The sequence below is a fragment of the Crocodylus porosus genome, unplaced genomic scaffold, assembly GCF_001723895.1.
Source record: "Crocodylus porosus isolate Cpor-Errol unplaced genomic scaffold, CroPor_comp1, whole genome shotgun sequence".
Classification (NCBI taxonomy): Eukaryota; Metazoa; Chordata; order Crocodylia; family Crocodylidae; genus Crocodylus; species Crocodylus porosus.
In genome coordinates this window covers 10,740,248-10,756,781 of record NW_017728906.1, presented here as the reverse complement: position 1 = coordinate 10,756,781, position 16,534 = coordinate 10,740,248, and the positions used below count along the sequence as shown (strand labels likewise).

The following is a 16,534-nucleotide window of genomic DNA, read 5'->3' as shown; positions in this document are numbered from 1 at the left end:
GCTCCCAAATCCCTGTAGCACCTCATGACCTGGCTGGGGGTTCTCTGAGCCATGTCATTGGTGCCCATGTGAATAAGGAGCATGGGATAGTGGTCTGTGGGTCGGGGGAGCTTTGGGATCCTCTCTGCAATGTCTTGGATGCGGGCCCCCGGGAAGCAGCAGACTTTAGAAAATTAATATTTATCTGATGCCGGCTGCCTGTCATGTGGCCCTCAATGGCTTGCCAAAACTCAGTAAGTAGCCCTCTGCCCAAAATAACTGCCTGCCCCTGCTCTAAAATCAGGCAGAAGGCAAGGTAGATTTACCCCTTATAGGCTGACTAAATTAGAGATCTATCCTGGCTTAGAGGCAGCTCCCCCAACTTCACATGGCATGTCTCAAACAACAGCCGACCTAACTTCCATTCTCACTGAGGCACCAGGCCTTGAAGTGGACCCAGGTGCAAGCTTTGCCCATTCATTAATACAGATACCACTGGACCAAATACCATAAATGACAACATACAAGGTTCATTCACTTGCAACACTACCACTATCATATCACCTGCTTAAAATGTCCCTTCTCTCTTTACACAGGACAGGCAAAGGGATTCATGTGTAAGAATGAATAAGCACAGATCTGAAGTCGGCTCAACGAAGACAAATTAAGCCTGTGGCAGAACAATTTAACCTGCTTTGACATTATGTTACTGACCTCAGAGTGGCAGTTGTTAGACAGGAAAACTTAAAAAAACCCCTTGAACATGAAATTGCAGAAAAATAAATCATCCACACCCTGCATAGTGTTAAGTATGATCTAAATAGGGAATATGGATTTTTATCCCATTACCTAGATTAGCTTTTGTTGCCCCTTTGTCCCAATGGATTTATTGCTTTTTGACCTCACCCAGCTCTATTTCCCTTCCCTCATCTTTCCTCCCTCCCTCTCTTCCCTATGTTTGTACCGAAATGCAAATGCATGCTGTGCATTTGATACACTCCTCTGATTGTGTCCTTTTACAGCATCTGATGAAGTGAGTTTAGGTTCCCGAAAGCTCATGCTACACACCTGTGATGTTGTTAATCTTGAAGTTACAAATCTATCTTGCCTTCTGACTTTTATGGGTTATACATTCACGACTAACAGACATATGGAAATTATGACTGGCTATCACCTAAGAAAATTATACAATAGATAAAGGCTAATCAAATGATGGTATTCATGGATAGGAGATGAGAGTAAGATTACTTTTTAAAAAAGGAAGAAATGGAAGTAATGGGATAGTATATGACGCAGAAGAAAAAAAAATTTCTACAGTCATTTAAAAGGCTCCATCCATACAGTCTGTTTCATTGAGGTGGACTCTTGAACTCATGTAGGCCTCCAAAGACAGACACATATATAGAAGATTTAACATATTATTTACATATTTTAGAGTTCTGGTCATGGTCTGAAAGTTGCTTGGTTCCACGGGGAGCTAACCACGCTAATGCAGCAAACCCTGGTTAATTCACTACTCCAAGCTGAATGCAAACATGGACAATTATCAAATCAGGAGCTGATAATTGGGGCTAGAAGCTGGGGAGAACTGAAATAATGCCAAATTAAACCACAGTGGTAAATTATCCTACAGGCAAATTAATGAGAATTTACTTTGTAATCACTTCTTAAAATAAAATTCAGCTGCCACTGAAGTCAGAGAAAAGATCCTATATATTTTCATGGGAGTTGGGATGTGACATCAGTCACAATTTGAAACTTAGCCTAGAAAACATGACAGATATTCTCATGCTTCTATCAGATGAATTAACATCTTCAATCTAATAGTATATTGTTATATATAAATAATAGCTTCTATTACAACTGGGATTCTTACTGAGTGTTTTACTGCAACAGGTCAAAGATTAAATGAGCACAAAGATAAAACTAGACCCTCAGTCTTAGAGTTGGCATGTCAGGGTCAATATGCAACCACTGTCAGGGGTGGGGGAGGTGGGAAGGAAGGGAGGATAGTTTAATAAGGCTCTTGCATTAATACTTATTCTACTGACAAGTAGAAAACTTTAATTTCCTATGCTGTCCATCTGTTTCTTTGATCAACGCTTACAGATGAAACCTGAAGGCAAATAACATGTATTACTTTTTATTTTTCTGCACTTTTATTTATTTTTAAATTGCTGCTTTCTACCTATTTTAATAATTCTTAAATTATGGCTTAAGTAATGTAATTTTTTTCCCTGAAAATTGACACAAAAGAATGCTAAATGTCAGGAACACATTTTTTTCCATACTATAATAATACCAAGTAACACCTATAAATATCTAACAAAAGACCATGACAATATCAAATAGCTGTCATATCAGTTAAGTTTTTCTTCAGCAGAAGAGAACTACAAGCTCAATAAAAGTAGAAAGAATGACAGTAAATGACATTTTTAGTTTGGTATAAAATCTAAGAGTTAAGTACAAAAATGATTATCTATCTATCTAGATACCTGTTTTAAAGGTAGAACAGGTCCATCATCCTTGAATCACAGACTGAATTTCCCAAACCCATTATTTTCAACTCCAAAACAATATTTTCCAGTCCTCATTGAAGTTCAATTTCAGTATAAAAACCAGTGCTTGATAATTTAGCAGAACAATCTATTTCTGAAAAATGAATGCCTTAGAGTTTAATATTTAGTATATATGAACCAGTCATCTGAATCAGTCCATTCGTTTTCCAGACAGATTTGAGTTAATAAAATAAAGTGGCCATTTATTTCCAGAATGTAAAATCCTGTATTTGGAGACTGGCTTAACAACCTGTCAGTAACTTGCAGGGTCATACATTAGTAGCTTTGCATTGCATATCAAGTTGTAATGTAAGAGTCACTCAGACAATATACTTCAATCTCTAACTGTTATATACAATTATAAATGCAAAGACTTAGAAAAGATGTGTTAAACTTGTGGCCTGCAGGCTGCTTGCAGCCCATGAGGAGTTAAACTTCTGCCCCTGGACTCCTATGTGGCAGCAATCTGCCCCATTGTTATGGCTGCAGCAGCTGCCAGGGGCTCCAGGCTCCCCTTCCCTCTGGCTTCCTTTTCTCCTTCCTGCCCTTGCCCAGGCTGCAGGAGCAGGGCTGTACAGTGCAGTGCAGCATTCAGTGCTAGTGCAGCCCACAGCCCAAGGTGCCTGAATGGCATGGTGTAGTGCGGGGAGGGAGGTAGTGGGGGGGAAGCTAAGGGTGAGTTGGATCACAGCACAAGAGTGGGGGAATGGGGAGCAGCAGCACGGCATGCCTACTGCAGCAGGGAAGCAGGAGGAACAGCAGTGGAGGGGAAACTTGCAGTACAGTAGAAAGGGCATGCTGCTCTTACTGGAGCCCCCTTTACTGTGGCTCAAGGAATGTTCAGCCCCTGGCTACTAAGAAGTTAGACATTCCTGCTTTAGAAGCTGTTGCAGATATTATTTGATTGGTACACAAAGTCAGACTTTTCAAAAATAATCTTTTACATACAAATAGATCCAACAAATAGAGAGAAATTCAGCAGCAATGAAGGCTTGAATGAAAACTGGAGTAAGTTAACAGGTTTTCAGGGTTCAAATTATACTTTGACTCTTGTGGGGTCTACAAAAAAAATTGGACTGCTCATCACAATGCTCTAATAGAATCAGAGACCTCCCTAGGTTAAGATTTTCAAATCTTAGGGGGGGCTCCTGTCTCTTATTGGGGGACGGGGGAGGGACTCAGCTCCCTTGAGCTCCCCCATAATTCAAACCCTGGGTTTCGCAAATTGACTTGAGTAGGAAAACTGTTCCTACTTTTCTAAGCATATTGGAGAAGAGGAAAAGGACTACATCAGACCAAACCATATAGGTCTAAGGAACACTGTGTGCGAGGGTCAGATACTACTCTCATTTAATTCAATAGAGATTTTTGTCCCTCACTTCCAATGAATCAAGTTTGCTCAATTCTGCAAATATGTGTTTCCTGTAGACACCATAAAATTTCACTTTTCTTCCACTGGATATTCCAGTGCACAGGATAACATCCTTTTCCAAAAATAAATGAAACAAAAACAAAAACACAGGCAATCTGATATGCTGAATTATTGGGGGTAATTTATACAAATAAGTAATAGCATGTTAAAAAATGGTTACTTCAAATGTTCTTAGTTTGGTTCACATTTTGATAGAGCTCTGTGGGCTACTTCTGTTCCCATTCACAATCATGTACTATCCCTGTGCCCTCTACAGCAATTATGCACATGGAAAATATCATCTGGAATTATATCTGATGCATCTTTAATGCAATTCAGCTACTGAAACACACAAAGAGTGAACTTTGCTTTAGACTTTGTAGCAGTGTCTAAATATCTGATTTGACATGTACCCATTTAAAAGTTAAAATTTTAGGTTAAGTGAGAAAAAAGAAATAAATTACAATATAGATACATATACACACACGTGAAAAAACACTTCTCTTTGGATGCTATTAGCTATGTTAATAATAAAGGAAGCATTGTTGAGTACAGTTTGATTTTCTGTTGTACATCTGGTATTGTTCAGTAATACAATAAAATTTTCTTTTATTAAGGGTGGATTTTTCTCCCACAGTAAACCTTTCAAATCTTTCACACTCACTTGACAGAAACAAAGTTAACACTAGTCACTTATGGCCGGGGATTAAGGAAGACAACACATCTTTGAAAATGAAATACTCTGTGCATGTTTCCTAACTACTGTTAAATCTTTTTATAGAGAAAATTTGTTATATTTTCCTAGGGAAGCAAGTTTGATTTTTTTCTACAGGGTGAAAGCATATTAAAATCTTCAGTCTAAATATGTTGCTAGCAGACAGATATCTCTCATTATAAAACCTGGGCAGGAACAGAAGAGAGCTTGTTATTAGAAACACTTTTACTAACTCAACTGTAAAACAAATAGAATTCTTAAGCTTTGGAAACCTGATGTAATTTTAAATATGCTTCCAACTTTATTTCAATGTGCACAACTTAATACTATCATATTATATAAATGAAAACTGTCTCCAAACTGCAAGCCTAAGGCAAATCCATATGGAAGAGAAAAGGAATGGAAAAGAGGAGGGTTGCTGTGTGTAATGAAGAAACTATATTTAAGAAGCAAATGAATCAGAGGAACCTGCTACCAACATAATTGCTTTAAAGACCCCATAGCAAACATCAGCAGAATTGGTTTGTAATTTACCATGTCCTTCACTTTGAACATGCTCCCTAAAGGTTTATGTGAAAGTCATGACATCTACAAACACAATTTGTTTCAGATTGACTAGCCATGATTAATGTCTTCCTTTACTGCCTTTGACCAAAATAATTCCTCTTGCCAAGAAATAAGCAGAAGTCTTCATTTTGCTCATCATGCACTAGGAATACCATAGGTTTTTCTTAATAAAATACCTTTCAGAAATGTCTAGGTAAATTTTGAAAACAGAAGGTTGCTTGTGTAACTCTGAACAATCTCAGAAGTCAGTCAATTAAGATTTGTGGCAAAGGTTTCTAATTACTGAAGTCATCATCTTACATCTGGAATCTCTTGTATCCAACCCTGGATAGAATATTTAATGATGATTCTTCTAACCATACTTTATTCACTGTGAAAGGTTCCAACAGAATACATGCATTTGATTACCTTAATATGGTTCCTAGCAGAGTACAGTGTAACAGAACAAATAGATTTATTTAGCACTATTTTAGAATCCTCCAGGATGATGAATATATATTTTAATCCCTTAAGGCTTGATCATATGAAGTTCTGAATGCCCATAACACCACTGACTGCAATAAGAACAATAAAAAAATAAAAATAAAAATAAAAATTAATTAAAATAAACATTTCTACTTTTGACACTACAAATCTACAAATGAATATAAAATGTTTAGTTTATTCTTTTCTTTATAGATGTCCCCATTACATATTAAAATGGAACAACTGTAATGTTATTGTGAAATATATCATTCGTTAAGCAGCTTGGAACCAGAATCTTAGTTACTGAAACGTAAAGAGCTAAAGCCAGTCAGAAATCTTCTTCATATGGTGATCATTAATTATTGCAATTAATAATATACCAAAGAATCAAAAACATTTGAAACACCAAAAGCCCCCATATTGATGGGAACACCAGAGAGAAATATTTTCCAAGGCACCAACTACCTAATGCACAACATACATTTTCATTCAGTTTAGCTTCTCATGTTGCCTTAGTCAAAGAAACATTACTCAAAGCAGTGTATATTCTTGCTGATCAAATTAATAATAATGGTATACAAGGCATTAGTGAAACAAAATCATATTGGTTTATGCTGTATTAAACAAAAAGCAAAACAAACAGCAAAATAGAAAACAGCCTGCCAGATCAAAAAAAGAACAATTTTGTTCAGGAAAAAAATCATAAATTACAGCTCTTAAGAATATCAAATGAGACTGGCTTTAAAAACAGTATCTGTCAGTAATTACTACTCATTGGGTAGAGTATTCTGTTTCTCTCACAGGACGCTCTACATTCTGATTTACTATGATCTTACATTCTTTTTAGAAAATATGAAGATTGTTTTTCTCATTTTAAGTAATTAAAGAACTCAAAGTACTTCATTTTTAGATTCCTTAAAACAAGGCTGTATCGATCCAAATACAAAACCAACAACAAAGTAGATCCTGTTTGAAAATCTGAAATGTTTATACAACCAATGCAAATTCTGTCTCTATGAATTCTCTTGCAGGGCAAAGGATCAACTTATATTTACAAAGGCAGTATTAACTGTCATCTATATTTGGCTTGCCGCAGGTCACCAGCAGATGCATAAGTAGTTTAGTCGTGTCCAATGTACATATAATCTAAGTATTCTGAAGTAATTAGCAGACATAAATGTGTAGGGGGAGCTCAATATCCTCTCTCTGAAATACTACTCCAAAGCCCAGAATGTGAAGACCTTGCAGTGTGAGGTTGAAGGGGAGGTTGAAGGATCCTTACCTGGGATGCTGGGGGCCTCCTGGGGCTGCAGTGGTGGCAAACTGGGTGCACAGAGCTTGGCCAGCACCTGGAATGTGGCTCTGGCTGGCCAGGCTCTACTTTCTGGTCCACTTTCTGGTGGATTTCCTGGTAGCTAAAATTGCTGCCTTATGCAGCGTGGAGAATGGATACACATGCACCATATCCGTTTCACAGTGCCTCAAAAGGTTTTGAGACACTGCAAACAACACATTCTTGCTCGTGTTGATGCGGCCTTAGATACATATACGTACAGTTTCATAGACTAAGCCAGAATTTCTTGCACAGTGTTGAAGAAGGGTTTTCACAAAACTGCATAACTGGTGTTTGAAAAGTAAAAACTGTAACAACGCTTATAACTGGTTTAAAGAAAGTGCATTAAATAAAAAGAAAAAAGTTAAAAGATAACTTTCACCATGTCTCCACAGTCTGGGTTACAATCCATTTAGATGTTGACCCACTTTAAGAAGTGTGGTCCCAAAGAAGGTGAATCTAATTTGAAAAAGATGATCTCAGCTAGAAGTTCTCGATAAAGGAGACACCAAAAGAGATATTGTAAGTCAAACAATACATTGTTTTCTGGCCTGTGTTGTTACAATTTTTTTCTGTTTTTTCTGTTGTTATCACTTAAATTATCTGTTAAAGGAAGCAAGTCTTAAGTACTTTTAAGAATCTTACAGCATACTCTCAAGTGTGTTTGGAAACTTCAGTAATTACAATTGTATTGGTATCTCATTCTCTCAAACAGCAGTATGAGAAACAAGTATTCACATTTAATTTAGCATACTATTTTTTTATGGTTTTACACCATGATTTTAGTGACTAACACTAAAATTCAAGGAACAAAATGACTTGATGTTCAAGACACTTACTCATTCTAAAACACCACCTTACTTGCCCACAAAGAACAGGCATCCAAGCCTACTCATGTTTGTCCTTATTTGGCACAACCCCCGCCTAAAATACAAAACTCAACTGAGCCTAAACTGTGTACTTAGGATCAAAGTCTCAGTGCATGAAGCCTTCTGCATTTATTTTTTCAGAAGCTGCAATGTTTGTTTGTCTGTTTTTTGATTTCCATAGCATGGAAGGACCTTTGACACAACATGATAAATTGGTGAACTTTTGAAAAATGGCAATGTCTTTATAACTTAATTTCACAGATCTCAAGAATGATACAAGCCCCATTCCCCCAATCCCATCATGTATATTAATGTTATTATGTCCATTCATTATCATATATCTAATGAAAACAGCCTCATGTTATCCCTGCATCATTTTAAATGCAGAGTACCAAACACAGTAGGACAAACAATATATTTAAGATAATAATATTAGACAAATTTACTATTTAGAATGGACTCAGAATTTTACTAATTTATGACTTGAAATTGTTTGGTTTTAACTTAAACTTCTCAGGTGGGGGGAGCCCATCAGCTACCCCTGTCCAGCACCTGTTGACTCATGTGACAGATGACTCATACAGCCATGCAGGCTGGACAGGTTTAAACAACCCAGCCTTGGGCTTCACCTCTCAGCTCTTACATGTCACATGTTCAAATTAATGTACAATATTTATTGTGGGATATCTTTGTGGCTGGTTTGCCGTTTATCATATCATAAATTGTTTGCAGGTATGGCATTTTACAATTCACAGTGTGCCATACATATAAAAATGTCTCACATACTTTTAAAGTGCCTGTTACTTTAATGTCTCAGTTTGGAAACAATAACGTTAAAAGAAAAAATGTCTTCAAGTTCTTGCATTTTTGGTGTGCAAATGGTCATCTAATTCGCACTGTGTTGTCTTTACTATCTAACTGGGAAATAAAATGTATAGGCAGGGAGAGATAAATCAAAGATACTGCAGTATGGTCACATATCTGACTCTAGTGTAAAAATATAGTCAAAACAAATAATTGTGAACACATTCTCTTTTTGAGACTTCTTGAAAATGGGGGGTGGGAGTGGGGAGAACAAACAAAAAACCCACAAACCAAAAATCACTTTCATGAATGTTTGCAGGGAATGAATAAAAAGGGAGATTAATACTATCCAAACAATTTCACATTTCCTATCCCAATTAAAATTTTCAATTTTTACAGTATGTGCTGAGATATGATAGTACTTTTATCAATAAATCATAAAGACAACAGATATATAATAAGGCCAACTTTTTGCAGGATTACTCTGTTATGTGAACCTAATTTCACAATAAATTGTTGCTTTCTTTTAGTCTCTGATTATACTCATTGTTAGAAGGGAGATTATCATTTTATCTCTTTGGTGGGGGCCTATGATTTTAGTATAATTTTAGTATATCCTGAATATAGAGAAGTGGATGAATCATTTGGAACAAGTTAATTTCTCCCATAAGTATATATTTTCCCTTTGATACTCTCACAAAACTCTGCTTACTAATTGGGGTAGAATACTACACTTCAGTTTCCAAGAATGCCCTGTGGTACTCTTCATTATATTAACTTAGCCAGCAAAATGCCAGAGGTCATAATTTATCAAACAAAAATGAAAAGAAACTAATGATTTTACTTATATAAAGAATAATCTGTTAGCTTGAAATAAGACATCAAAAAGCAGAAATCATGAAAAGGAAATAAATACATCTTGGGCCAGATTTTCAGCTGGTGTACATTAGCATAGCTTTATTATATGGCTGAATATCTGACCCTTAATCTTGACAAGGACACATTAGGGTATAGGGAATGTTTTCTATAATTATAAAGTAAGAATTCTGCATGGCATGAACATGTAGTAGAAATCTGAAGTAATAATACCTTGTTATATAACACTATTATTGAACATACACTGAAAAGGACAAATGCTGAAATAATTATGTTACTTAAAAATGACAGATGATGGATTTTTTAGATTAGTACTACCAGAATAACTCCCTACATGCTAAAATAATAAAGTGGTGTTATTCTGAAGACAGGCCACTATCTGGCCATATTGACTTCTATGAGTATACAGTGCATAATCATTTAAGCTCTACTCACACACAAAAAAACTATTAATTTCAGGACTAAGTATGTGAATAAAGGTTGGAAAACTGTATGGTAGCCCTGTTTGCTGATAAACAAAGGTGGTGATTAGAGAAATTACACATGGTGAATATAGTAAAAATATGGTATTTACTCACATATAACATATGTATTTCCCCTGAAAAATCATCCCTGCAAGATTAAGGTGTGTGCATTAAGCAGAGAAGCAGATTTTCTGCCCTGGATAGAACTATCTTGCTTAATTCCAGCTCCACAGTGCTGCAGCTGTAGTATTACTATTCACGGAGCTGCAGGAATCAGTTGACTTAATGGATCATTGTTTTCCACTGCAGAGGTGCTAATGACTGCCTCTCCTTTTTAATAGTCTTGATAGTTCACTAATCAAGCTAACATATTTTAGAGTAATTTTGCTATCTGCTAGCTGCACCTGGTTTCTGTCCTCCTATTTCACAGACTAAGCAGGAAATGGAGAGTGAGGTATCTGAAGATTAGGCTCTGCCCCTGCTCTATTCAACCCCAACTCTGAATTTTTTTTCATTCTGCCTTTAAAAATAAGGTCCATATTATATTTTGGGGTATATCATACATGAGAAAATATGGTCATTTTGTAAGTAAAGCGTATAATAATAATAATTACTAGATTGCGCAATTGAGGTAATATAATATAATGTTTCATTCAAAAGTTTATATACAATTCAGAAACATTAATACTCACTTTACTAGACATATGTACCCCTCTGTGTTCTTTGTTTCTCTCAGGTCAGATTTTTATAACATAGCATAGTCACCATTTTTATTTGTGCCTAAGTAGAAGTTCATAAAAAATATTTATTGTTTTTTCTAAATAATTTCCATCCAACAAAACTTCATTAATTTTCGTTCTAGGCATATTTCTTATTGACATTATCTTTCTCTTTTTATCTTTTTAAATATATAAGCTACCATTCTCACAGCTGTATATAACTATAGAATTTCTAAGCCTGCAAAAATGGCTTTATCTTTAAAAACATGTTTTATAGAAGCTTGTCATTTCATTTATCACAGCGCCTCTTCCTACAAAACTGTCTTTTTATATCCAAATAAACTGATGGATATTCTGAGCATCTCACTTTAAATTCTCTGAAGTTTTTCCAGTAATGCTTTTAGTAATGTAATGCTTATTGTGTGGAGTGCAGAAAGAGTACATTGCTAGGGTTTACCATCAGGATGTAATTGATTATCAAGCCATAGCTCTTTTTCCTATTTCCTAAAATACAACATTTTAGCTTTTTTTGTTCCAAGCATTGTATTAAAGGTAGGCAAATAGATTCTGTGTGTTTTATGGTCCATTTCTGTGAAGATTTATTAACAAAGCACGTTATCAACATTCGTAGGCCACGATGTTTGTTTCCTGAAACAGAAACAAATCATAACTTTCTCACCAACAAAGCTGCCTGCCGCAGATATGCAGGTGGACAGAACCTTGCAAGGTTAACCTGTGCAGGAATTAGTGCCTTCATACAACCAGAACCTCTCTCTGGGTTCACTCATTGGAGATTATTAATACTTCTACAGTAGCACTTCCAGTTTTGAGAAAACTTATTACCAAGTACTCTGCTGATTTAAACTTTAGTTTCTATTAGTTTAGTTTCTCATTTGTAGCAAGAACCTCAGCTTCAGTTACAATGTCAGAGCACGGTAGGTGAAAAAATTTCTAGAACAAATGTCAGCAAGGGATAATTCTAAAAGAACCTTTTGATCTACAGCAACACCAACCAGAAGATAGTACTGAAATAGTTTATTTTGTTGGTATCCCTATTGGCAATAGTAGGGAAGAGAAAAAAACAAAGTAGAAGTAAAAGATAAAAGAACTCTTTTATTTTATCTCCCATAAATTATTTCAACATGAATTTAGCTATAAAGAAATTAAAGCTGAAGAAAAAGTGAAGGATTAACAAAATTTAGGATGTCATACTTTTCACCCTTTAAGAAATGTGAAATTAGTGCATAAAAAGTATAATGCTCTACTCTTTTAAAATGGTTAGTTGCTGTGTTTTCCATAAAGTGGACTCTCATACACTTTTTGCATCCTAACTAACACTTCTCTCACTTTTATTAATAAAGACAACTTAGCCATTCAAAATAAATTGTTACTTCTAACCCTAAACAAAACCAATGTCCAATCTGGCAGTTCCAATTTTTCTAGCTGTAGGCCCAGTTTCAGGAAAGCTACTGCATTCTGTAAGGGTAATTAAACATGCACTTAAACAGATGTTTGAATCCACTGGGAACAATTTTGAGAGGGGACAAGTACCTTCAGGCAACATGAGCTAAGAGTATCACCCTGGAAAAAGATATTTATAACAATTTGTAACACTTATTACTCTTTGCTTCAAGTGCCACTGAAACAAGTGATGTCCATAACACCCCCCCCACCAAATGCACTGAAAAGTCACAGTAACTAATTCATAGTAAAAAAAAAAACTTACCATCTTGATCTGTGGTAACTGTGATAGCTGTGAACTGCTTGGGAGAGAAACTCAGCTCTGAAACTCCATTCATGGCTTCTATTTCAAAGGTGTAATTCACATGAGACACAAAATCAAGTACAGTCACGGAGGAGTTGATCAGTCCTGTATGTCTTGGGATGAAACGGATGCCTCCACCACATATCTCACATTGGCTGGTGTCTGACCCACACTTTTTGCAGATTACACTGTAGGTTAGATCTTTTCTCCCTCCTGTGTCACTGGGCGGGCTCCATTCCAACATAAGGGCTGTTTCATTAATGTTAAAAATCACATTCCTTGGAGCAGAAGGTGGCCCTAAAGAAAATAAGAGCCAGTTAAACTATAGGTGTGATAAATAAAAAATCCACATTAAGTATGCATTAGGGCACTGGGGAATCAAAAACGCATGTTGCTTATTTTATTTCCGTTATGATCAGCTTTTTCAATATCTTTCCAGTGTTACAGAAGATTTTAAATAAATTAGACAAAAACCTTCGTACATGTATAAAAGGAGTGATTCTGCACAGCCAGGAAAATAGGCTAAAATAAGATGGAAGCTCTATCAGCACAGCTCTGAGTAGTATTCTGGGAGAGTATTCAGAACTGATTCACAGGAAATCATGCCTTTTGATGACCCACCCACACCATGATCATTATTATTAGTGATTAAATTATTATTAGTAATTAATGAAGAACTGAGATCCAAGAGAATCTGCGAGTAGTGTTATAGCTAGATTAACTGTAAATTCTGCCACTTGCAGAATTTAATGTTTAAAATTAGGATACTAAAACCATAGGTAGGCAAATGTGTAAGAATGGACTGATTTTGACATGTATGGAAGTCCCATTCATTTCAATGAATGCTTCATGTGCTCAGGAACCAGGCAGCTGAGAAGGATACCTAACTCAAGCTCCTTTGAACATATCAGTCTCTCATAACTAAAAGTCAAAATCAAGGTTGGTCTGTGCATTTTGCAAATGACCAAATTCGAACATGCTTCAGGAAAGCTCTTGTGTAACTGGGCCTCAAGGTAGTAGCATAACCAGGGATGAGAGCTCTCAGTTGCTGGAACAGAGGCTTGGGTGCCAGAATGGATGCAGCTATTTTGGTACCTCCACAGCTACAGGCTCAGGCTGTGTGGCTTCAGGGCAGGAGCCAGGTGGAGGTACCTGGAGGCTCTAGCATCCTGGCAACTAAGTGCTTGGGGGAAGGTGCAGGAAGTGAGGACAGTGGGATGCCTCCCTCCCCCTCTTTTCCTCACTGTCAACTTCAAGATTTTATTAAGAATTTTATTTCTTCACTTACCACAGCATTCAGCAGAGCTTGTTGGCAGTACAGGTAAGCAGCTTAACTCCTTGGCTGGGGAATACCTTTCCCCATAGCCACTGGGACCCTAGATCTGCCTTAGCTACTTCCTGGGTTCTGGACACTAACTTGAGTTTGTAGCTGCCCCAGGGCACAAACACTACCAGGTATGCCTCAGGCCTCATGTTCTCCATCCCCTAAGGCATCAAAGCAGCTCACTACATCACCACCTCAAAGCATATGAATGGTCCCTCCCACCCTGAGGCACACCTCCAGCAACTCCACAGTATCTGGCTCTTCTTGTACAGTCACAGGAAAGCACATAACCTTGCTTGAGATATCTTGGACATGAGATTCTCCTTCCATTCATGCCCAGGTCTAGGTTGACTACAGCTGTCCTGTTCCTTGAATCTTCAGGGAGTGCAATAAGTGATCTTCCCCACATCAAGTTTTTTTTTTTTTTTTGAGAAGCATCCTATTAAAAATTGTTGCATCCCAGGTTTTACTCCTTTTCCAAGATTCAGATGAGAAAGACACCCACTTATTTGTATGAGCTGAATATTTAGTGAGCTTGCTGCAGAGATGCACTCAGTTCCTTAGACTGGAAATTACAGAACACTTTGGGATTGTCTATCACACAATAGTTGTTATGGCCCGGGAACTCTAAGGTTGCCATAGGTAATCCCAAGGAAGATTTCTAGCACTTTTATAAATAATTGGGATTTCTCTGACGCTGGTTCAGTAACCCAAGTAACTGGCAAATGAGAAGTATTAGGAATAAAGGGCAGAGTACAATGTTTTCTCCTCTTTATAAACAGAAGGGTTGAAGTACAGAGGGCTTGGAGGGGGTGGATATAGGGAAGATTTCTTGAAGATCTTAGGGAGTCAAAGGGTAAGAGTCAGGTTATCAGTCCCTCTTCCCCAGTGATGACCATGAAGATCATATTTGGTTGAGGAATGGAGAAGGAATGAAGAATGACTTCTGGTTAGGGAACAGTAGACATTCTTCTCAGGGTAATTTTGGGCTGCATAAAACTTAAATCTCCGTGTGAAGCTGTAGATAAGCTGCAAATGACTGACTGAAAACTAACCCGGCATTATTCCACATATTGCCAACATGAACTGAATCTTGGTATTGACTTCCTGTGCAATGTAAAAAAAATCACCTTAACTCCTTATGTATTGATTTTTAGAAACTGATGTTAAATCATGGCAGAAAAACATCTCCTAAATAACTGGAGTGAAGCATATCAAAGGATGGGGCAAAGGCAAAAATTATACCCATGGAGTTTGACTAATGAAATTCTGCTCTCTCTCTCTCTCTTTGATATGACTGTATTTCAGTGAAGCACGTAATGACACAGATTTTTCCAGAGCTACTTTTGGATACAAAAACAAAATACACTCACAAAATAATTTGGAAGAAATAAAGACCATCAATATTCAAAGTCTTGATGACTAGCTCCTAAAAAATGTCAGAAGAGTATATAAGCTTCAGACTGGCATTCTTTTTTTAATTCAAGAGTTGACAAAACATTATATTCCCAGTTCTCAAAATAAAATCAAAGTGCACTTCAGTTGCTTAGTGAATGGTTGGCAGGGTTTTAAGTTTACACATGACTTATTATTTATCATACCACAGTCCCCAAAGTTTCATTCTTATAGCTTTTCATGATTTATAACACTTGCCACTTAACTACAAAGTTTGTGATACTTATTCAAATCTGAGTTGAGACAAAGCATTTTATCGCTTTGAAAATCATGATGCAGATTTAAAGATCTTTTTTAAACATCAGTCAGACAGCTCTAAAATAAAATGTATTGAATACAACAGGTTGAATGGAACATACCACCAATCCTGAGGGGATTAAGAATTCAAAACCATATAGTTTTGGTTTTATAACAACTTAAAATCAAGCCAGAACATTAGAGAAGAACAAGGATGCACTTCTCTGCTCCCCAAACTGGTTGAACTCCAGTTTCCTGTAGTTTAAACATGGGGTAAGCCCTTTTGTCAAAGCCAAGGAGTGGCACCTAATCAGAATTTAGAAAGGAGAACAGAGTGGATAAGACTGATTATTATGTCAGAGCTTAGTAAACAAATCCGGCTTATGTATTTTACGAACAAAATTATATGCAGAACACACAGGAATTAAACCATCAGCTAAAAGTATTTCTAAATATTTTTGTAATATTAGAAAATCTGTTGTAGGCTTGATGCTTTAATTTTTTTGAAATTCAAGCTACTTGATATAATGCAAAAATAATACTTTATAAAATGAGGTGCTCAAGTCTTTTTGGCAATGTGCAACTCAAGAGTGGTATAATTTGGTTTATTAAAATACTGTGTTTTAAAGATGATTGAATATTTATTCAAAGCATATATAACTGTATTGTCTGTGGATATCTCTTACTGTACTTACAGAAATACATAAAAACTGGTTTATACAGACATACAGTAAAAAATATGCAGTTTAATAATAGACCAGGTAATATTTGCTTTCGATTTGGATTTGGCCAATTCGGGGGACAGTGATTTGATTCGGTGACTCAAATCACTGTCCTAAATCAGTTAGGTCGAATCTAATTCAGAGGTTTGGCCACCACTAAATCATCTGAATTGGCTCCATTCCTTACTCTCAATGGCTACCCAGTCCTCTTTCCCAGCTCCCAGCTCTTTAAAAAAAAAAAGAAAAAAAAAAGCCCCACCTCACCAGCTCA

General features: G+C 36.5%; 1 protein-coding gene across 1 annotated transcript in view; it reads right to left on the bottom strand.

Annotated features, from left to right (window-relative positions):
• The window catches only part of EPHA6 (EPH receptor A6), a 948,424-nt gene that overhangs the window by 416,081 nt on the left and 515,809 nt on the right, over positions 1-16,534 (bottom strand). Inside the window, exon 5 of the mRNA XM_019528673.1 lies at positions 12,487-12,822. Coding sequence (XP_019384218.1) covers positions 12,487-12,822 — 336 coding nt within the window. The remainder of the gene's footprint in view (positions 1-12,486; positions 12,823-16,534) is intronic.